Consider the following 22,911-nt stretch of genomic DNA (forward strand, 5'->3'; position numbering starts at 1 on the left):
ATTTTTTTCTAGGTGGAAAATACTGGTTTGATCATATGTACAATACCATTCACGTTGACGAAAAATGGTTTAATATGAAATGAGACATCCACAAAATTGTACTTAGCCACCGACGAGCCTGACCCTCATCGTACGTGTGCAAATAGACGCTACATTGGTAAGGTAATGTCTTCAGCCGCTGTCGGCCGCCCAAGAACGATTGCCGAAGCAAAAATGTTTTAGTGGCAAGCTAGGCATATGGCCTATTGTTGAGTTGGTCGCTGCTAATAAAACGTCAAAGAATCGGGTTGCTGGCACGCAAGAAACGAAAAATCGAAGCATGGCCACGAAAGTGTACATGGAGCTGCTGTCCGATAAAGTTTTCTCGGTAATTGAGGCGGCATGGCCGGGTAAAGTTGCCAATTGCTTTTTTTTTTATTAAAATGCTCTTATTTATTGTTTCCGATGTTCTAGGGTACCGAAAGAAACGTGTTGTTATCCAGCAAGACAACGCATCGCCCCACGTGACCCATGACCACCCCGCTCTAGCGTCAGCAGCCAAAGCGCACAACGTCGCTATCAAATACCAGCCAGCGAAGTCGCCCGATATGAGCGTACTCGACTTGGGTCTGTTTAACTCGCTACAGTCGGATCAATACCGAAAACCAACGTACAAGATCGATGTTTTAAATGCGGAAGTTGAAAAAGCTTACTGTGATCTTCCAAGTAAGACGATAGATAAGTGCTTTGTGACAGCACAATAAATACTAGAATCTGTCAATGCGTGTGGGGAAGACAATACATACAAACCCCCCCCCCCGAGGTTCGAAGCACCACATTCGCAACGGAGTGCTTCCAACCTCATTTCCTTGCGACTCTTTGGTATCTAGAAAGGGCCAGAAGACACTTAAAAAAATGAAGGCGCCACCAACTCAAATTATTATCTTTTATTTCTTAATGAACTTTTTTCTACACACCTTGTTTTATTTATTTTCACCTTTTGCGAGATCTAAAATGTCAGACTGTAATTACATAGATGTAATTGATCAAAGCAGCTTTTAAAGAACTATTTTCACATCTTGTAAGACCGTAACAAAAACGACCTCTCCTGAAAACCTCAGCAATTTGGGAAGCTCACTGCGAAACCAGACGTTCCCCCCGTCAAAACGAATAACGATCTTTTGCTCTGTACTTCGTTGCTGTTTGCCTATCATCTACCAAAACAAATACTATTTTATAAAGCTAAGGCAGGGCTTTCCACAGTGGGCTTGTTTAGCTAAATCACACCATTAGTTTAACAAAAATGTCAACAAAAGAGAAGTGTTAGATTTGAGATGGAACAGAGTACTACACACACATATTATAATATGCGTAGCCTACGACTTGGTCGTGAAAAGCTTGATCTTACCCCTCCCTAGTGGAGTGTGATCTGCGTCCGTCCTTCCGTCCGTAACGGGCTAGGGCTAGTAAAACTCACGCTAATGCGGGTGTTATACTGGCTGCCGAGCGCATCAGCGTTAGATAAAAAATCACAGCTATTTTATTATTTACAATCATAAAATTATGACTATTTTTTTTTTTTTTGCAGTAGTACAAATTACAACTATAATTTTAAAATTATAACAGCGTTAGATAATAAATCACAATATTATTATTATTTACAATCATTATAAAAACTTTAAAATTTGACTATTGCGGTTTACACCCCTGCACCCCACACTGGGCCTCTTCACCTAAGCTTTGAATCTGGAACCTTGAATTAAGTTCGAAGGGCCGCGTTTTCGCGATGACTTCACACATTCATTATCTGGAACCTCGAATATGTGTTGTGACGGCTCGTGCATAAATAAATTAAAATGCTACTCTTAAAAAAACGCTGGATACAAACCGAGGCTATCATGCACGAGCAAGCTCTGGTAACACTCCTGCTTCTGGAATCGATGGCTCCCGTTGTAGTAGGGGGGGGGGGCAATCTATTATGCTTCTCCAAGATTCGTTTAATATGGAAATAGAGGTGATAGACACGTACGCTGAGCCTGAAGATTGGGAAATTCTTGCTTAAGAGAGAAGCTCACATTGGACAAAAAGCTGTTTTCTTCCCGAACATTTTTCAACAGCAGTATGCGTAACCTGTTTCGTATGGATGCTATCAGTTTTGAGTCTCTCGCTCAAATTGTCTGTCCTAGGCTCGCTCCGGTTCGACAGACCGCCGACGCTGTATTACCGCATATGCGCTTGGCAACTTTTCTGTTTCTCTGTGCTTAAGGGGTGACTCTACAAAACACCGCTGGCCGTTTCGGGGTGGGGCCATCGACAGTGTCCGGAATTATAAGAGAAGTTGTCCAGGTTGTGTGTTGTGAGCTGCAATCGCTGGTCTCGTTCCCTCCGTTTGAGGCGTGCGCATTCCGATTTGAAGAACAATGCGGTATTCCGCAGATTATTAAAAGAATATCAAGATAAGTTTCCAGACCCAGAAACCAAAGTAGAAGACTCAACTGATGATAATCTTCGTGCCAACCTCAACAAATGGTTTGTATTTCGTAGTGGTAGCGATATATAATTAATAAACGAATAAACTTTTATTTTAAGCACGCAGCCAGCATTAAAGTAGTAAGCAAATTTTTTTTCTTCTATTTCAGCATTATTTCTCTGCTCCTTTGAATACACCAAAAAATTCCCGTAGCAGCAACATGTGTTCGCTGTGCTGGCGACGTCTCTCCTCTAGCTCCGCAGCATGCAATTCCTTGGCCAGCGTAAGCGAAGCTTGTGAGCGCTCTTCAAGAATTCCCGCAGCCTGTCGTATTTGTCGGGGCCCTTGCGCTTATTACTTTTCCGCCCGGTATTGAGGGGATCCTTCGCGGCGTCCGGCTCATCTTCGCCAAACACAGTACCACTTGATCGGTCTTGCACGTCTTGACCACTGAAGCGAGCTTCAGAAGCAAATGTAGCAACGAGAGGAACAGTGTCGGGTTGACGATCTAGTAATCCATTTAGTTCTTTATAGATTCGCTGGGTAATTTTTGGACTACCGATACGATGGGCAGCTCTGTAAATAATACATACAATAAGTCTGTTAATCAAGTAAACAGCACGAATACCTGAGATCCTTCATTTCTCTACGAGGGAGATCAAACCAATTCGGCTTTCCCGTGCTCCCTCTGATTCTGTTTGCGTTGAAATCACTAATAAAGCGGTACATCTCCAACAATCCCGCCATTTGTCCTCGATGGCCTTCTTAGATCGCTTTGTTGTTGGCACTGCTTCCTTGTACGCATTGTAGATGCGCTCGCTGTACATTCTTGTCTTCTCACGTATGTATTTCTGATCACACCTCGACACAGATTCTCAGTTATGAGTAGCGTGAAAGACGGAAGAGCGCACAGCCATGAAAAGGACAGAAGGAGAAGTAAATGACGGGAGCGTACGGGCCACGGAAAGAAATTAAATATATAGACACCCCAGCATGCTGAAAAGCACAGCTACGGAAGAGCATGCACGTTCGAAGCCACGGTAGAGCACGTAACGGTGAGAGTGAGCAGAAACAATTCTCCAACAGCACCACGGTTAAACATGGAGCACAGTCAACAGACCAAACATGAATCCGCGGGAGACCATAACCGGGATATCACCGAGTATTGGGACGCGATATTAGGGTAGAACCGGAGCTCACCAAATCTCACAGCACGATACTACGGTAGCTAACGATCGCATTGACGAAAGACCAGCTGCGACACCACAAGTTAGCACGATAGCATGGACTGTGCCACTAAGCCATGGGAGAGCTCAGTCGCGGAGCTATACACGGAAAATCACAGAGCCGCAGAGAACGATACCAGTGTTGAATCTGAGCTTACCGAGCACGGAGGACAGTACTACATTAGAACTAGATTGCACGGACTGCGGACCAGCCACGAAATGAACGGGGAGGTGGGCGCTTGGGGTAACCACGACTACACAATGTGGAGCACGATGCCATTGTAGAACACGATAACACGGACAACGCAGATACACTACGTGAGCACAATACCATAGACAGCATTACCACACCGTGATTGCACGATAGCGTGATACCGCGGTCGATGGAACCTTACCAGGAGAGCACGATACACGGGCGACGAAACAACACGATTGCATGGAGACACCAAACCACGGAATAACACATTTCGGCTAGAGTATCGGCGATGGAAACGCAACGGCCACGAAATAGTATCTACCACGAAGCCAGTGCAACCCACGTAAACGTTTGAGAACAGAGAAAATTAAGCATTTACGAAAAGGCCGTACTAAAGAGCATGAACCCACCAGAGAGAGCGCATAACCGCTGAGCAGCGTGGGCCACGGGTGAGCAAGAACCACGAAGCCATGAAGAGCACGAAAGAGCATGGACCTTTGAAGAAAACAACATCCAACTTGCAGGACGGGGTAACGGAAACGTTCCGAACCACGATATTATACGGGGCCGAATGAGACTACGAAAAGGCAAGAGGTTAAATACACGATGCCAAGATCTACGGGGTGAGCCACGCTCACAAAACCCGCGACACCAGCAAGCACTAAATTTGCGGCCACCTCATCTCCAGCAAACCAAGACACTCCGCTGCGTAGCGGCGGCGGCCGGCTAGTCCTAAACTATCAATGCTAGCACGGTGTCTGTCCGTCCGTCACACGAAACGCTCAGGTTTTTGACCATTCTCCTTGGCTGTCGAGCGGAGCAATATCAAGTTTAGTTTAAAGTAATCTCTACGAACGGACTTGGTGGACATTTCTTTTAATATGTATGACAGGATATCAGGTTTCGCAAGTTAATTTACATGTTAGTTGAGAATGTACATGTACCAATCTAAATTTCCTGGGGATTTGCCCAGATCTGAGAATCTGTGTCGAGGTGTGATCAGAAATACATGTACGGGTATCATCGGTCAGCTCCGTGCGCGAGCTTTCACCACGATGTTCATGAGGACGGTTGCATATGCCCTGCCAGTCCTGACGTGTTAAAAAAAATCTTGCCCGCCTGTCTTGACTTGCTGGCCATTAGATTGTCTACGGTACAGAGTCCAAGTGCGTGGCTGTCACGATGTATCGACTGATCCGCGCACGCGATTGGTTCATCTGCGACAAAAAGCGAAAGGGCGCGTTGGCTTTCGGTGGGCAGGAACTGCTGAAGCTGAAGCACTATGCTTATTTCCATCACTACCGCTTTCGCCTCAAAGCCGCCGCAACACCACCGAGTGGACTTGGCCCTCCACTCTCTTCAATTGCGACAAGGTCTCCACTATCAACCGAAGACGCGACTGAGTCAAGATGGTGCTGACGGCGGCGAGGCTTGTGTGTGCTAACCGCGACGGCATGAGTGAGCTGACGCACGTATGGGGAGCCGTGAACGAATTCCTCGACTACTCCAACGGATGGACGCTGGAGCGCGCAGCGGCAGAAGGCATGAAGTTCTTGGTGCAGCACTTGGCGCTCACGGCGCCCAAGACACCGCACGACGGAAGCAACTCGCTGGTTATGGACTTTGCTGCTAGTAACGGCCACTTGGACATCCTCACATGGCTGCACAGCACGGAGCAGTTGAGCGGCTGCTCGACACGCGCCATGGATGACGCCGCCAAAAACGGCCACATTCCTATTGTTCAGTGGTTGCACGCAAACCGCAGCGAGGGGTGCACCACCAAGGCCATGGACTATGCGGCTAGCAGTGGGCATCTTCCGGTTGTGCAATGGCTTCACAAGAACCGCTCGGAGGGATGCACCAGCCGCGCAATGGATCTGGCGGCGCAGAACGGTCAGCTACAAGTGTTGCAATGGCTTAACGACAATCGCTCTGAGGGCTGTACACCAAGCGCAGTGAACTACGCAGCCACGGAGGGTCATTTGCACATCGTGCGTTGGCTCTGCGAGGTGCGCAAGGAGGAGTGTACGTCCAGTGCCATGGTTAATGCCGCACGCGGAGGACACTTGTACGTCCTCGAGTACCTGGGTGAACACTTTCCCCAACTGTTCGAGAGCGTCGGCCCCAACATGGTCCACGCTGCCATCGCCAACGGCCAAGCTGCGGTGTTGACCTGGCTCATTGCCGTACTGCCGGTGAAGTCGCTCAAGTGTGAGGAGGCTGCCGGATCGTGGATGGACGTTGCGTCCGAGTACGGCCAGGTCAGCATTCTAAAGTGGTTTCATGATCATGCCACGGCGCTGCCTATGAGTGTCGATGGACACCTTCCGAACTGCACCGTAGAGGCCATTGAGAAGGCGGCGCGCAATGGACACAGCGATGTTCTGGTATACCTGTACGAGAACGAGATGGTGAACCTCACCGTCGAGTCCGACGCCATGAACGCGCTGGTTGCGGCAGTCGAAGGGGGTCACCGCGACTGTGTGGAGTGGCTGATCGCAAACTTTCGCCAACTGTACGAGCAGAGCTCCCCAACGTCGACTACCGCAATGGACGCTGCTGCCGCTGCCGGTCACGTTGATATTCTCCAGTATCTGCGTGATGAGCAAATTCCACGTAAATGGCAGACAAGCTCCAAGGCGGTCGATGAGGCTGCTCGCCATGGCTTCGTGCATGTCCTGCGTTGGCTGCACTTCGATCGCAGTAATCACGTCGAGGACGAGGAGGTTGTCGACGACGAGTCCAGCGGCGATGAGGAGGTAACAATGACTGACTCACGCTGGGCGCCGATCGCACTAGAGCTGGCAGCTACGAATGGTCACCTTCCGGCGGTCCAATGGCTTACTGAACACCACCGCGAGGTCTGCAATAACTACGAGGCCTTCAATGCCGCCGCCTACATGGACCATGTGGAGGTTGCTCAGTTCCTCTACGAGTACGTGCGCAGTTCGTGTTCTGTGGAACAGGCGCTGGAGCACGCTGAGGAAGGAGGCGCCGAGGATACGCTTGTATGGCTGGAAGGTCTCAACTGAGCTAGAACTTGAAATTAGAGTTTTTGATACTGTAGACAAAAATTGTCAACTAAATAGAGTACATATAAATTGTCGCTAAAAGACAATTTGTCACATGAAATACAGGAAAGTATCCCTCCAAATGCAGAGCCGCATCGTCGTCTTCGCGGCGGCGACGCGAGCGTGTGTGACGCTACTGGCACTGTCAACTTCAGCAATCGTAGTGCCCTATGATACTTCTTCGCATCTGCAGGCGGGGGGGTCACCCTTCGCGCCTTTAAGCAACTGGGACGGCGTCTACTACTCACACATCGCGCTGCATGGCTACGACTTCGAGCACTTTCACGCTTTCTTTCCTCTCTATCCGTTGTTGGCGCGATTGCTCGCTGGTTTGATGCCTCTAGAGACTTCATCAGCCGTGATGGTCAGCGGTTGGCTTGTCAGCAATGCGAGCTTCGTGCTGGCGGCGCTGTTTCTCTATCGCCTGGGCTGTGTTGTGCTACGGGACGAGCTCGTCGCTCGACGAGCAGCCTACCTCTTCTGCGTGGCGCCGTCCAGCATCTTCATGTCGGCTATTTACTCGGAGAGTCTGATGTGTCTACTGAGCTTTAGTGGCATGTACTTCCTTGCCAAACACGCACAGCAGCCGAAGACCAGTCAATCCTTCCTGGACCTGGTGCTCTGCGCTCTGCTGTTTGGTGCAGCATCGGCAACACGATCCAACGGCGTTTTGCTATCATGTACGTTTAGCTTCCGTGTAGAAGTTTTGGCTGATCGATCACTAATGTGATTCATGCCGACAGTGTTCATTGCGTGGTATCGCGTGACAGTCTCGCCATCCCCACGAGAGTTTTTCCGGTTCTTAGGCTTCTGGATACGAACTGCGGTTCTCGGTATCCTGGCAATTGGACCTCAGATCGTGTATTTCGTCACCTCGATGGTGCCATACTGCCCGTCGCTAGTACAGCGTTTCGGTTGGGAAGTTTTCGGGACGGGTGAAAGGGAGGACCGTAGCTGGTGTGAGAACGCGGTGCCAAACTTGACTGCAATGTACTCATTCATCCAGAGCAAGTACTGGAACGTTGGACTATTCCGCTACTACGAGTGGAAGCAACTGCCAAACTTTATCCTTGCTGCGCCGATCTTTTTGCTGAGTTTCCATGCACTTGACGGGTACTTTCGGCGTAGTGTCGTTCCGGGACAATCCATTGTGGTGTCAGAACCGCAAGGACGGGGCTGGAGGGGCACTGCTCTAACTCCGTATTATGTGCATTGGTTGTTCTTAGTGGTGAACGCACTACTGGTCGTACACATTCAGGTGACAACGAGATTCTTGTGTGCGTGCCCTCCACTGTTTTGGCACCCTGCCATGCTGATGTGTGGCTCCAAAGTGAAAAGCAAAGCGCCTCCAGTTCTGACAAGTTACGGTAGACTCGTCGTGAGCTACTTCCTGCTCTTCACCGTGCTTGGAAGTGTTCTCTTCCCCTCGTTTTACCCGTGGACATAACTTAAAAGTGGGTGGAAATCAACAACAAATGAATAACTACCGTGTTTCGTAGCGTAATAACTAACCCACTTCACATCAATACTCGTCCTTGATAAAAAAAAATGGTCGAGCTTACCGCAGCGAGTTCTTCCGGATTTTGAGCTTTTTCGCTAGCCGGTCCCGTGCAGAGCTACCCTTGCGCTTCCGACCGACTTGACTGTGGTTGTTGTGGCTGCTGTTGCTGCCTCCAGACGGCGGGGTGAGTGGGAGTGGAGGACGTACGTCTGCTGATCGCAATGAGGGGGCATCCGTTCTTGCAGAAGCAGGAGAATATCCTCGAAGCATGAGCCCTTTGCCTCTCGGTGACGGTGTCACAGTAGTCGGGATCGCAGGATGCTGGCCCTTATCGCTCGTTTCCGAGTGTGGCTTCTTCAAAGACGATGGACTATCACCCATTGATCGGCCTCGCTTGCGATGGGATGGACTACTAGATGTAGATGCACGATCTCGTTCCCTCTCACTTCTTCGTTTCACACGGCTGTGGCTTCGATCACGCGCAGATCTCGCGGAAGGTGGAGGTGGCGATGATGGAGGCGGAGGGGGAGTGGACGGAGGAGAGACTGCCGGAACAGGAGGAGGGGAAGGCGATTGAGCAAGAGAAGCTTTCCTCTTCATCTTGGGCGATTCTTTGTGCTCACCACGTCTGCTACTATGGGAACGGGTCGGCATTGTCAACGCATCGAGCGAGCGAGCAGCAGACCGAACATCTATCGCAACAGGCGGAGACAGATCGCTGTTTTTCCGATGATTTCGAGACTGCTCTCTGTGGCTTCGCTTTCGCTGTCGATCACGACTTCCACTGCTTTTCGATCCAGATTTGCGTCGACGAGCTTTCTTCACACATCGGGGACATCTGTAGTCGTCTGCTGGCTCCTCAGTCATTGGTATACCCACGCACTTAGTATGTTGCCATGTCTCGCAGCTTTCGCACTCAACCATACGCTGGCCGTCATCGTGGTTAAGCTGGCGGCGAATATCACACACGCAGTCGAACATCCAGCCGCATCGAAAGCACAGGAACTTCTCTTGAGCCACGGCTTCCGGCTGCTTGTCTGCACATTTAGCATGCACCCAGTGTGAGCAACTATCGCACTGGATCATAGACGTCCCGTCGTCATAGTTTTTCTCCTTTAGTCCACAAGAGCAGTCCACCATCCACTCATCCTCCATAGCGTCGGCAGTGCCGGTGCTACCGTTCGTGTGATTCGATCCGTTAAAAATACTGTCACTCTGTTTTGAGTGCCGTCGCTTGGACTGCGGGGATTTCTTCTTCTTCTTGGATCGCAGAGCTTGCTGTCGCTCTTGATGTCGTTGTCTGGCATCTGCAATAACCTCCTTCTTGAGTTTTTCACTCATCTGCAATTCCTTCTGTGCTGCTCGCTGTCGGAATGCAATCAGCGTGTCCACTGGGGCGGAGGGCAGCTGTGGATACGAGTTCTCCAGGTCCGAACTTCCATCGCTATCGCTCAAGTCCTCGTCCGTGGGGTCAATTAAATTGTGAGCCTTATCCTTTTCATCATCTGTGTCAATCATGACCCCATCGTCCTTCTCCTGGTCACTTTCATCGGCGGAACTGTCACTACTTGAGTCGCTGTTGTTTCCATCTTCGTCAACGTTATCTTTTTTTTTCTTCTGGTCATCATCTCCTCCTTTATCGTTTTCTCCTTTGTCACCTCCACCATTAGCAGATGGCGGCAGAGCCTCCTCTTCATTGTCACTGGAGCTGTCACTTGAGTCAGAACTGGAGCTGCCACTACTGGGGCTGCTACTGCTGTCGCTGCTGCTACTAGATGACGGGCATGGACTGCTCGATAGCCGCTCGTCGTCACCCCCTCTGCGCTCCGTTGCTTCATTTTGTCGGTTAGACTGCACATAATATGAACATCTAGCCTTTAACGAGCGCGACTTGGCTTCTCTCAATGCCGCCAAGTGCGTCCCCATTCCCGTGAAGAACTGGCCAAGCCAGTCGCCTTTTGGCGCCTTGGAGCGCGCCACCAGGACGCGGAGATCTGACGTCAGCGACGCGTCTCCGCTCCGGAACAGCATCAGCGGCGCACTTAGCATCTTGCTCCTGCCAACAGATGCCGCCACGCGTGACAACCTGTTCCTGGGGCTCTCCGAACACTTGGCTTGAGTAAGCAACGCGATAGGCATGCTCGAACCGACTCTCGTAGTTGATATTATTGAAAAATGCAGGTCACGGTTGTATTGATATGATAGCGTCAAATGCTCTGATTCATCAGCCTTAATAAGTGTAACCATTTCGATAAGAAAAAGAACGGTGTGCAGTACACCAGCCAGTGAGCGGATACCCTGGCAAGGCATCGATGGCAGGTCAATGGACACTGCTTCGGCGCTCTGCGCTGTTGCTGGAGCGCGGAACGAGTGCGTCTGCAGGTCTGACACTGAGTTTCCGCCACTTCGGCGCTCTATCGGTACCAAAGCCGCGCTCACATGGTCACTTCAAGGGCAAACGTCAACAGCAGGAGCCTGCAGCGGGCAAGGCGGAGCCCAACCAGCAAAACAACAACAATAACAACAACAAACAGCGGCCTAAACGTCGCCGCTCCAAGAAGTCGGTAGAAAAGGAGGCACCGGTGTTCACTAACAAGTTCCAGAACCTGCTGAGCTTTGCTTTTGAAGACGTAGCGGACGAGCAGCCAATCACAGACTTAAAGAAGCCGTCGTCCCTGGGCCTACTGGACGGTATCGGAGTTGCACCCAAAGAAGATGACAGCCCTGAGATCACACTGGCACAGCTTGGGCTCGATGTCTTTGATGACGACGACACGTTCACCAAGCGACAGCCAAAGCATCCGCGACAGAAGCCCAAGAAGACCAAACTCTTTACCGGTAACAATGACCCATCCACGGTACTAGCGGCTCTGGGTATCCCATCCGATGGAGAGAGCGATCGCGTTGAATCTCCACCCTCCAGTCGCAAGGCCATCAAGATGAACACGAAACGCAAGAAAGGAACGCGCAACCTGGTCAAGAATTTCCAGTTTGAGAACAGCATCTTCGACTCGACGGCAGATCTATTCGGAGATATTGACTGGGAGGACCGCAGTGACACGGAAGACCGCGAACGGCGTCGCTCCCAGAGAATGCAACGCAAGGAATCCAAGCGGAAACCCAAGGAGGAGCTGCCGGCGCAAGAGGTGGAGATTCCAACGTCACTGACGGTCAAGGATCTGGCTGAACTTATGAGCGTCAAGACCCGTGTGGTTTTCCGTGCACTCAAAGAACTGGGCGAGAACGGACTGAACGAGGAATCAGTGCTGACAAACGACATTGCTGAGCTCGTGGTGGACTCGCAGAACATGATCCCGGTGCTGCTGCCTCCGGACTTTGTCGATCTGGAGTTAACGAACCCGCCCGTGGACTGTTCGCAGTTCCAAGTGCGACCACCTATTGTGTCTGTGATGGGCCACGTTGACCACGGCAAAACCACACTGCTAGATGCGCTACGCAAGTCGAAGGTGGCAGCCTCAGAGGCAGGAGGTATCACACAACGCATCGGAGCCTTCTCAGTGGACATGGGCAAGAAGTTTGGCTCTCAAGCGAAGGTGACCTTCATCGATACGCCTGGTCACGCTGCGTTCAGCAACATGCGGTCTCGTGGCTCAGAGCTCACCGACCTGCTCGTCCTGGTGGTAGCAGCCGACGACGGTGTACGTCCTCAGACTGTTGAAGTGGCGCGTCTGGCAATCAAGAACAATGTGCCGCTTGTGGTGGCTGTCACAAAGATGGACATGCACGAACATGACAAGGGTGAGGTGATGAACCGCCTGGGCTCCGAACTGCTGAACCAAGGGATTGTAGTCGAGAGCATGGGTGGAGATACCCCCATGGTCTGTGTGTCTGGTAAGACCGGCGAGGGTCTAGACCAACTCAAGGAGACCATTGCTCTTCACGCTGAAATGCTGGACCTGCGTGCTGATGCCAAGGTGTCAGGTGAAGCTATTGTGCTAGAAGCCAATGTGGCACGGGGCGTCGGTACTCAAGTGGACACAATTGTCAAGTGGGGTACCCTCAAGCAGGGGTCGTTTGTTGTTTGCGGAATGGAATACGGAAAGGTGCGCGCTCTGGTCGACGAAGCTGGAAAGCGTGTTAAGCAAATGACACCTGGTCACCCCGTGCGAGTGATCGGATTGAAGGGGTTGCCTGAAGGTGGCGTAGCGTTGCTATCTGTGCCGACTGAAGAACGCGCCAAGGAGGTTGTGGCAGCGCGTCAGGCCATGATTGACTGGGACCAAATGGCAAAGGCCGACGATGAAGAAGCGGATAGTCAGGGTGATGACAGTGGAACCCCGCGCCGTCGTCGACGTTTTGCTGGTGCTCGTCGTAAATGGGAGCAAGTGGAGCTACGCCGACGAGAAGCTGTCGAAGAGGCGAAGCGCGTGGCAGCACTGAAGCCTGGAGACGAGGGCTACATCGCCAACGTGGTTCCCATCATCGTCAAGACGGACTCTGTGGGTGTCATTGCGGCTATCGATGAGCTAATTGCAACCCTACCAAGCGATGAGGCAGCGATCAAGTGCATCATGTCCGCAGTGGGGCCTGTAACCTCGTCTGACCTCGTTATGGCTGAAGCTACGGGTTCTACAATCTACTCGTTCAATATTAAGCATCCGGCTTCTATTGACCAAGAAGCACTACAGAAGCAAGTGACTTTGCGTCAACACCGCATAGTATACAGTCTGTTAGATGACATCAAGGAGTTGCTACAAGACAACCTCAAGGGTGTGGTGGTCCACGAGGTGATTGGTTCAGCTGAAGTGATCCAGTCGATCCCGATCTCAACGTCTGGAACCCGTACTACCAACATTGCTGGCTGCAAGGTGACTTCAGGGTCGCTCAACATGCAGGCCAAGTACCGTCTCGTGCGTGATGGAGAGACTATCCTCGAGAACGTGGACATGGCGTCCATGCGTCACTTCCAGCAGAAGGTGTCGGAGGTGAACAAGGGCCAGGAATGCGGACTTCAGCTTGCAGGCACGGACGAGTTCCAACCTGGTGACATTCTCGAGGCGTACACGACCAAGGTGGTGAAGCCCGAGATCTAACCGCGGGGGATAGCATAGCATAGAGGACTTGGTAGAAGAATGGCAAGGCACAACAGAAGTAACCATAATGCACCCTATGTCGATGAAAGCTGGCTGCAGCATGAACAGTGTACTAAATTTGAGATAGCGAAATGGGCAATCTTCATGGACAGAGTGTTTACGAGCTAATTGTCGAACAAGGATGTCGTGATGTAGTTGGTTCTCCTCTCTGTAAGCTACAACTTGTAACTTGTCCTATTCCAAGCCTGCTAAAGGCATCACCACTTCGCTGGAAATAGTCTAAAGGCTGACCGCATTCGCGCATGGGAGACAGCTCTGGTACTACATGTAGAAACCGCTTCAAAAAACTCCGACTGGCTATTCATGCCGAACTTGATAAACCTCACTTGCACTTGTGCCTTGAACCTCCAACTTCAGCAGCTTAGATCAGCGCAATGGGGGACGCGAAACCAGGAGGGGCTAGTCGCCCTCGTCCGGGAAGTCGCAACTTCCTGACGACGCAGCAGACTCTTCTATCCAAGAGCTGGTTGTTGAAAAAGCGACACTGGGTGGCCATGCTATTGGAGATCTTTCTGCCGGTGCTCTTCATCCTGCTCACCACTGCTCTTAAGGCACTTTCGGACGATGCACAAGTTCCTGCCGGCTGGAGTAGCACAGCTTCGGAGAAGTCGTACTCTCTTATGCAGAACGGATATCTCGTTCAAGAACCGACACTCACCGGGCTCATGACATACCTGGGGCTACGCGCTGCAGCTGAACTACACAACACAACTGGAGTTTCAGCTGATGACCAACAGGCCTGTGCCTTAAGCGTAGGCTACGGTGGACTCGTAAGCACAGACACTTCTTCAGCTTTTTCTGTACTGGAATCTTGCCGAAACTACGTGACCCCGTACAAACTGGCTATTACTCCCGATAACGACTTCACACGCAAATATTTCCTCGAGGCCGCCAAGACTTGGTACCCACGTGTGGTTGTCGATGCCACTGTTGGCGTGACGTTGCCGAGCCTTGAAGACAGTGTCGTTTTCTTCGATTCCGAAGATGCTTTGGAGTCTTATATCGGAGAAGTTGGCTACGGGAAATCCTTCGCGACACCGATCATTTATGCTGCGTTAGTGTTCGATGAGTACCCAGCAGATGAGGACATAGGCACATACCAGTCGATTGAGTACTCTCTGCGCATGAACTCAACGATGGGGAGTCGAGGTTTACCTGGGGCTGTTCCTCGTACTCTCGGGGACCCGGCGTTCGAAGCTCCATTCCAGCGCACCATTGAGCAAACTTACTATACCTCTTATGCTTCGCAGGGTTTCATGACGTTACAGACGCTTGTCGCACGCTTCGTTAACTGTTTGCCGGAATGGGATGCAAAAACCAAAAGCACCACCGGTGCTTGCACGCAGAAACTATCGACTGCTGTGAAGAGTACAGAGAACGATGCCCGCCTCTTTCATGCTGTTGACGGTGACGTGCTATTAAACAGTGGATTGTCCGCTGCTTTCAGTAGTACAGGCACGGCATGGCAAATGCTGCTATCAAGCGCTGCCAAAGATCAACTTCTTGTTCCCTTGCGCCAGGCTCCACAGCCGTATTTTGCAACGACGGTGGCTCCTTTCCCAATCGAGAGCTTCCTGTCGGCCCCGTTCTACGACCAAGTTAGCTCAGTCTTTCCACTTGTGTTCATATTAGCGTACCTGTATGCTATCTCGCGTGTGCTCGTGGTGCTTATCCAGGAGAAGGAGACTCGCTCTCGTGAATACCTCAAGATCCTCGGTATGTCCGATAGTGCAATCATCCTGTCCTGGTACATCACGTACTTGATCATCTTCATCCTGAGCGCTATCGTGCAAGCGATCGCAAGCAGCGCTGGACTCTTCCCGAACAGTGATCCAGTGTTGATCTTCATCTTCTTCCTGCTCTTCTCGCTCAGCGTATTATCCTTTGGCTTTTTCATGAGTACGCTGTTCTCCCGTTCGCGTACGGGGTCTTTCGCAGGCATGGTGCTCTTCTTCTTCATGTACTTTGTGTCGAGTGGGTTCTCGTCGACATCGTCGATTGATTCGAAGACTGGAGCTTGCTTACTTCCACCTGTGGCGTTGGCATTCGGAGTTCAGACGTTGGCCACAGCAGAATCGACGGGTGTCGGCATGAGCTTCGCGTCGTCCAGCACAGTTGTTAACAATTTCAAGTTCGGGTCTGCGCTCGGAATGCTCTTCTTCGACACTTTCCTTTACACGATCGCTGGGCTCTATCTGGAACGTGTGATTCCACGAGAGTACGGTACTGTGGAGAAATGGTACTTCCCGTTCCAGCCCAGCTATTGGATTAGTGCTTTACGCTCGAGGAGTAGCACGAGCAAGGTCAATGACGTTGCAAATAATGTCGTCAATGGCAGTCACGCCATACTTGATATACAGAACCCCAACATGGAGGAGGCCAGTGAAGATCTACTGCACCAAGAGCGCTCAGGTGAGGCGCTGGTGATCCGAGATATCAAGAAAGAGTTCGCTGTACCGGGAGGAATCAAGTACGCCGTTCGAGGTGTAAGTCTTGCCATGTATAAGGATCAGATCACTTGTCTGCTGGGTCACAACGGAGCTGGTAAAACCACACTCATTTCGATGCTCACCGGAATGGTGGCGCCTTCGTCGGGAGATGCCTCATTCCGTGGACTGTCACTCATCAACGACATGGGAGAAATCCGGCAATCCTTGGGACTGTGTTTCCAGCACGATGTGCTATACAGCGAACTTACAGTCGAAGAACACTTGCGGTTCTATGGACGTATGAAGGGATATCGCGGTGCTGCACTTCGAGACGAGGTGAATACCAAGATCACGGAAGTGGGTCTTACGGAGAAGCGCAAGGTGTATGCTGGTTCTCTCTCAGGTGGCATGAAGCGAAAGCTGTCGGTTGCCATTTGTTTGCTAGGTGACAGCTCACTGGTGTTCCTGGATGAGCCCACGAGTGGCATGGATCCTTACAGTCGGCGTAGCACCTGGGAGATTCTACTCAACAACCGCGCCAACCGAGTGATGGTACTCACAACCCACTTCATGGACGAAGCCGACATTCTGGGAGATCGCATTGCCATCATGGCTGAAGGACAACTTCGGTGCTGTGGGTCGTCACTGTTCCTGAAAAATCGCTACGGTGCCGGATACAACTTCACATTGGTCAAGAGTAGTGATCCCGCTGTACCTTGCAAGGAAGCGTTATTGCAATCGCTGATTACTGCTCGCGTACCTGCAGCCAAGGTGCTCAGTAACGTCGGTGCTGAAATCGCCTTTCAACTCCCATTGGACAGTACTGCCTCGTTTCCACAACTTTTTGAAGAACTCGACGAGAGACTGCGTGATCTAGGCGTGCTGTCGTACGGCATTTCAGTCACGACGCTCGAGGAGGTGTTCATCAAAGTAGCCGAGGCCAGCGATGAAGACAACCAGCATACGCTCAGCAAAACCGGTGCGAACGCCAACACCGGCGATGCTGCTTTGCCACCTGGTGGTCCGTCTATTGCGAATCTGACTGGCATCACTATGTTCCTCGTGCACCTGTCGGCACTGTTGCTCAAGCGCTTCCGGATCGCAAAGCGTGATCGCCGAGTTATCATCTTCAGCGCTCTTCTACCCGTGACACTGCTTGCCGCTGGATTCATTATCTTGAAGACCAGCGCGCTCACACGGTCTGACGTAAAACTAGCACTTAGTACTGAAGACTTTGAGGCAAAAGTGCCCAATGTTCCATACTTCTGCGAAGCTGACGACTCCCAGTGGTGCTCAAAGATTATGAACTCGTTCTTCACTGGTGGCGATTCTTCTCCTTTCACAAATACCGACATTTCGTCTCCTCCATACACGGAATGGCCCACTTCGGTGTTCAATGTGAGCTACGCCGAGGCAGATCTCGATAGCTCAAGCAATTCTCATAGCAACGAGTATTGTCTTCGTATAAGTGACAAGATTTATCAGCGGGCTTTCGGAAAGACTGACGATGAGATGACCAAAGTCACACAAACTCCAGTGAAGGGCCAATACGGTGGCTATCTCGTCCATGCCTCTGGAACTGAGCAAATGTTTGGTTATCACCTCTTTGTGAACACGACCGCAGCACATGGAGCTGTCATCTTCAAGGCCTTGATTGACCAAGCCCTTTACCGCTTCATGGCAGGAGGAGATACCGACGTGACGCTCAAGGCAAACACGTATCCTCTGCCAATGACAGCAGCTACCCAGGCGCTCTTTGGATCGTTCCTAGCCTTTACTGCGTGTATCTTCATCGTCATCGCCTTTGCTTTCTTCCCAGCTTCCATTGTCGGGTTTCTCGTGAAAGAAAAGCAGTCAGAACACAACTCCAAGCACCAGCAACTCGTCTCGGGAGTGAGTCTCCCAGCGTTCTGGCTTGCCAACTACCTTTGGGACTTGTTCACATACATTATTCCGTTCATCGCGGCAATTGTGCTCATCCAGATCTTTGACATCGCGGCTTTCACTGGCAACGACTGCGTAAGCTGCACGAGCGAGACGTTCTCCGCTATTGTGCTGCTCTTCATCCTCTTTGGACTCGCCATTTGCCCCTTCACGTACTGCCTCTCGTACTTCTTCAAGGAACATGCATCTGCACAAACCTACACCATCATGGCTAACTTCCTGCTAGGCGTAGTGCTCATGGTGGTTTCCTTCATCTTGGACGTCGTGAGTGAGAGCAGTAGCGACGCGAATAAAGTGCTCAAGTTCTTCTGGCGCCTCAGCCCTCTCTTCAATCTAGGAAGTGCTTTACTCAACCAGTGCCTCAGTGAGATTGGTGCTGCCTTTGGTCGGACATCGGAAACGATCAGTCCTTTCAAGATGGATGTCATGGGGTGGGAGTTGCTGTACTTGGCTCTGGACTCGATCGTCTTCTTTACAATCGCCGTCGGTATCGACTTCTTGCTGAGCTTCCCCAAGATCAAAGCTGCTATCTTCAAAGACCCCGTTCTGAACGATTCACCGTTTGAAGAGGACGAAGACGTGGCCCGTGAGGCTGAACGTGTGCGAAATGGTGGGGCCGACGGCGACGCAGTTAAGCTCCTTGGCATCCGCAAAGTGTACAAGGGCAACAAGGTGGCAGTCCGCAATCTGTCGTTTGGTCTTCCCAAAGGTGAATGCTTCGGCTATCTGGGTATTAACGGAGCTGGGAAGACCACCACGATGAAGATGATGACTGGTGATATCCTCCCAACGTCGGGCAGCGGAACGCTTGGCGGCTTCGACATCTTGGACCAGCAACTGGAGGTACGCCGTCTGATCGGCTATTGCCCGCAGTTCGACGCTCTATTCGAGCTAATGACCGTGCGAGAGCATCTTGAGTTATTCGCTCGCATTAAGGGTGTCGCGAGTGCGGATCTGAACAACGTGGTAAAGACCCTCATGCACCAAATGAACTTGGATGACTTCGAGAACAAGCTGGCTGGAACGCTAAGTGGTGGCAACAAACGCAAGCTCTCCGTCGCCATTGCACTCATCGGATCGCCGCCCATTATCTTCTTGGACGAGCCCTCGACAGGCATGGATCCAGTTTCACGTCGCTTTATGTGGAACGTCATTGCTGCCATTTCCACCCAACGCAAGGAATCGACGATCATTCTCACCACACACAGTATGGAGGAATGCGAGGCGCTCTGTACACGTGTTGGTATTATGGTGGGTGGTCGTCTGCGCTGTCTTGGCAGCGTCCAGCACTTGAAACACCGTTTCGGTGATGGCCTTATGCTTGAACTAAAGCTTGTAGGCACACCGACACACGACATTGCAGCTCGTGTAGCTTCTGTATTCAGTGGGAGTGCTCCGACGACGACATTCCCTCGTGAAGAACTGCGAGCTAAATGTGACGCCCTTGGTGATGCTTCTTGGGCAGACAAGATTGTGATGAACCATGCGACGGGGTATGCGTTGGCTGCGGCGCTCGAGCGCGACGGCACGTTGCGACTGGGTATGCTGTGTGCGTGGTGGGCGGCCGAGGAGCGATTCTTGTCGCTGGATTCATTCTTGCGCGATAGCTTCGCTGTTAACGCCAACACTGGTGTGAAGCTGCTTGAACGACAGAATGATCTGTGTCGCTACAAGCTTACAGGTCAGGTGCCGCGACTGGCGAACGTATTCAGATGCGTTGAGGGGAGCAAAAAGCAGCTAGGAATCCGTGAGTACGCCGTCTCGCAGACGACACTGGAGCAGATCTTCAATAACTTTGCCGGCCAGCAGAGCGAGGAAAAGGGCGTAGCTCGTGGCGTTGGCGGCTAGACACTTGCAAACATAACAATTAATATTTGTTTTCCTCTTCCAGCATCTAATGGCCAGAGTAATGATTCATGCGTGTTGATAGCAATCGCTTATCCTGAAAAAAAAAGGCTTGAAATATAATGCGTCATTCTTGTCTACGTTTTTTACAGGTCCGCGGGGATAACGCAGTTGCCGTATAGGGCATCGTATGTCTCGCGCTCGCGACTGTTGCATTATACAAAAACGAATAAAACCTGTTAGTGAGAACGATCCTGATGATAACGTCACAACATATTCAAAGATACGTACATGAGCGAGTCGCTGCCGTCCGCACGCAGGAGAACCTCAGGGGCGCGGAGCTTGCCGTTGTACTGGAATCCCATCGAGTGCGAGTGAGCACCGGTGTCGTGGATGACAAACAGGTCGCCCACCTGCGCCTTGGGAAGCGGACGGTCTTTAGCGAACCAGTCGTTGTTCTCGCAGAGCGTGCCCACAACGTGCGAAGGAGACACCTCCTCATTCGCGCGCGCAGGGATGGAAATGTGGTGGAAAGCGCCATACATTCCAGGTCTCATCAGATGGGCCATGCAGGCGTCGACACCGTAGTAGCGACCGTACGTTTCCTTGATGGCCTCGCAGCGCGTCACCAACCAGCCGAACGGACCAGTCATAAAGCGGCCGTTCTCCATGCACAACCGGGGTAGTGTCTGGAGTCCGTGCTCCTTCACGGCCTCGTCGAAAACTTCGCGCAGCATCTTAGCGATAGCCTCGACATTCACCGGCTCCTGGTCCTCACGGTACGGAATACCGAGACCACCACCGATGTTCATGAACTCGAACTCAATGCCAAGCTCCTTCTTGAGCTGCACGATGGTGTTGAAGAGCACCGTTACAGTCTCGCGCCAGTACTCCTGGTTCATGACGCACGATCCGGTCATCATGTGGATGCCGAAGCCTTTGGCACCAGCCTGTTGCGCCTTGCGGTAGGCCTCGACGATCTGGAAAGGAGGCACGCCGAACTTGGCGTCGGGGCCGCCCAGCACGTTAGACTTGGTCTCCGAGTCGGTGCGGCCGATGCCTGGGTTGAGCCGGAAGCTCATGAGTTCAGGGCACTTGCCGCGCACAGCCACAAGGCTGTCGACAAGCGACACATCGTCCAGGTTCATGATGACTCCCTGGTCGAAGGCGGTACCAAGGTCATTCTTCGCAGTGAAGTTGGACGTGAAGATGACCTGGTCGCCGGGCACACCAAGCTCCTTCACAATGTGAAGCTCAGCGGAGGAGCTGCAGTCCATGCCGCATCCCTCCTGGTGCAGAAGCTTGAGAATGGCCGGGTTGGGAAGCGCCTTGACAGCGTAGAATTGCTGAAAATCCGGAAAGTGCGCACGGAAGGCAGTGAGCAAGCGGCGCGCGTTGTCACGGATCAGCTGCTCATCATAGATCTGCAGTGGGGTGCCGTAGGTCTCGGCAAGCGCGTCCAGGCGCTCTAGAGCGGACGTGGGGGGCGGCAGCGGCATTACCGTGTCGAAAGAGAGTTGAGGTGTGACGTCCACGCATTTGAAAGACAGCAGAAAGCAGCTCTTCCAATCAGAGCAGGGGATGAGGTTAGCAATGTTTCTTAACAAATTGAGCTAACAAGTAAACCGTCGGACAAAAACCTCTCAATTTAAATAAAGCAGTTTTAATGAATAAGTTAAATTATGCATGTTTACTAAAGCATTTTTTAAGGTGCTGATGGATTGCGTCCTGTGACTGCTTATAGTCTTTGTTTATTACAGGACTTGTCGTCAATACTACCGATAAGCGATCAGATCTCCGCCACGTGTGGTATTAATACATGTACACGGTGTGCGTGTACTGTTTGAAAAGGATAGCAATAAATTCAACACGGGTGATTGCGGCATTGAGTGTGCAGACCAAGCTCTATTTTAAAACTAAACTGTACATGTAGTATTAAAATACATAATTGCTGGATAGGATAGGATACAGCCATTCTCTGAAGTTATAATAAAACATCCTGCATGTACAGTAAAACCTTTCTTACCTGATAAGTCCCGTGGACGAGGTCACTATCAGATATAGCAAGTTCATCAGATTTGAGGGGGACATTAGCGTTTTATCACCATGTCCCACCTCGGCTGGCTCCTTCCTTCTCTACGACTCTCATTTTGACTTTTAGCATGGCTCGAAAACTGAAACACGTAAGCAAACTAAATTTGGGGCAAACGAAAACAATTCGCTCGTGGAAACTGGAAAAACCGACGCTAACGCAGGAGCAGCTTGCCTAAAGGGCACAACGAGAATTTGCAATGATCAAGAAGCCTGCTCAAGAGACTATTTCGGCAATACTATCGCAAACACGTCGATATTAAACCGTTCATAAACAAGATTTGCAAGCACGTCGGTCACGACCACTTGCATTTCCAGAGCTGGATGACGTACTTGCTAATTGGGTCCTCCACTGTCAAGCACGGCACGTTATGATAGATGACAATATAGTGAAGACAAAGGAAGCCCGGCTGCTCAAGCAACAGTCTGTTAATGAGTCGGACAAACTATCATTTTTCGAATGGATGGCTTGATTCCTTCCAAAGCCGGCATGGCATAGAAGCTTTACGTCGTTCGGTGAAAGTGGTTCGGTGGATATGGCGTCACTCCCAATTCAACGTGAGCGCATTTGTGCTACCGAGAAGGATTATGCGCTAGCGGACATCTACTATTTCGACGAAACGGGCCTATTTTACAATTTGTGTTCAAATCGGACGATTGCAAGCACTCAAATTGAAGGTATCAAGAAGGGTAAGATACGAATAATGGTTGCGCTTGCCTGCAACGCAGATGTATCGGACATGAGAGGATTTTTTTATTGGGCACGCTAGTAAGCCAAGATGCTTCAAGAAGAAGACCGGCGCTGAGCTCGGCTTCACGTACAGAAATAACAAGAAAACGTGGATGACAGCGCTTCTTTTCCGCGAGTAGCGATACGAATTTGACATGGAGATGAAGACCCTCAAACGCCACGTTGTCCTTCTCATGGATAATGCGTCTTCGCACATTACTGTTGGGTTGGAATTGCAATATGTGAAAAATCACTTTTTGCCGCCAAATACAACTTCCAAACAGCAACCTCCAGAAGCAGGAAGTATTGCATAAC

The 22,911-nt window shown here is 51.1% G+C and overlaps 6 protein-coding genes across 6 annotated transcripts; 4 read left to right on the top strand and 2 right to left on the bottom strand.

Annotated features, from left to right (window-relative positions):
- Positions 1-5,181: 5,181 nt before the first annotated feature.
- Positions 5,182-6,903, top strand: PITG_13171 (uncharacterized protein; the record flags this gene model as incomplete). The annotated part of the gene is made up of 1 exon (XM_002900643.1): positions 5,182-6,903. The coding sequence occupies one exon, from the start codon at positions 5,281-5,283 to the stop codon at positions 6,901-6,903; it is 1,623 nt and encodes a 540-aa protein (XP_002900689.1).
- Positions 6,904-7,024: 121 nt separating this feature from the next.
- Positions 7,025-8,389, top strand: PITG_13172 (GPI mannosyltransferase, putative; the record flags this gene model as incomplete). Its single annotated transcript, XM_002900644.1, has 2 exons — positions 7,025-7,622; positions 7,686-8,389. The coding sequence occupies 2 exons, from the start codon at positions 7,025-7,027 to the stop codon at positions 8,387-8,389; spliced, it is 1,302 nt and encodes a 433-aa protein (XP_002900690.1).
- Positions 8,390-8,500: 111 nt separating this feature from the next.
- Positions 8,501-9,993, bottom strand: PITG_13173 (uncharacterized protein; the record flags this gene model as incomplete). Its single annotated transcript, XM_002900645.1, has 3 exons — positions 8,501-8,724; positions 8,821-9,893; positions 9,965-9,993. 3 exons carry the CDS (start codon positions 9,991-9,993, stop codon positions 8,501-8,503), a joined length of 1,326 nt encoding a protein of 441 aa, XP_002900691.1.
- Positions 9,994-10,755: 762 nt separating this feature from the next.
- On the top strand, positions 10,756-13,497 carry PITG_13174 (translation initiation factor IF-2, putative; the record flags this gene model as incomplete). The annotated part of the gene is made up of 1 exon (XM_002900646.1): positions 10,756-13,497. One exon carries the CDS (start codon positions 10,756-10,758, stop codon positions 13,495-13,497), a length of 2,742 nt encoding a protein of 913 aa, XP_002900692.1.
- A 434-nt stretch (positions 13,498-13,931) lies between these two features.
- Positions 13,932-19,778, top strand: PITG_13175 (ATP-binding Cassette (ABC) Superfamily; the record flags this gene model as incomplete). Its single annotated transcript, XM_002900647.1, has 1 exon — positions 13,932-19,778. The coding sequence occupies one exon, from the start codon at positions 13,932-13,934 to the stop codon at positions 19,776-19,778; it is 5,847 nt and encodes a 1,948-aa protein (XP_002900693.1).
- A 263-nt stretch (positions 19,779-20,041) lies between these two features.
- On the bottom strand, positions 20,042-21,290 carry PITG_13176 (diaminopimelate decarboxylase, putative; the record flags this gene model as incomplete). The annotated part of the gene is made up of 1 exon (XM_002900648.1): positions 20,042-21,290. One exon carries the CDS (start codon positions 21,272-21,274, stop codon positions 20,042-20,044), a length of 1,233 nt encoding a protein of 410 aa, XP_002900694.1.
- Positions 21,291-22,911: the final 1,621 nt, after the last annotated feature.

This window comes from Phytophthora infestans, genomic scaffold (assembly GCF_000142945.1).
Source record: "Phytophthora infestans T30-4 supercont1.25 genomic scaffold, whole genome shotgun sequence".
In the NCBI taxonomy this organism is placed as follows: Eukaryota; Oomycota; class Peronosporomycetes; order Peronosporales; family Peronosporaceae; genus Phytophthora; species Phytophthora infestans.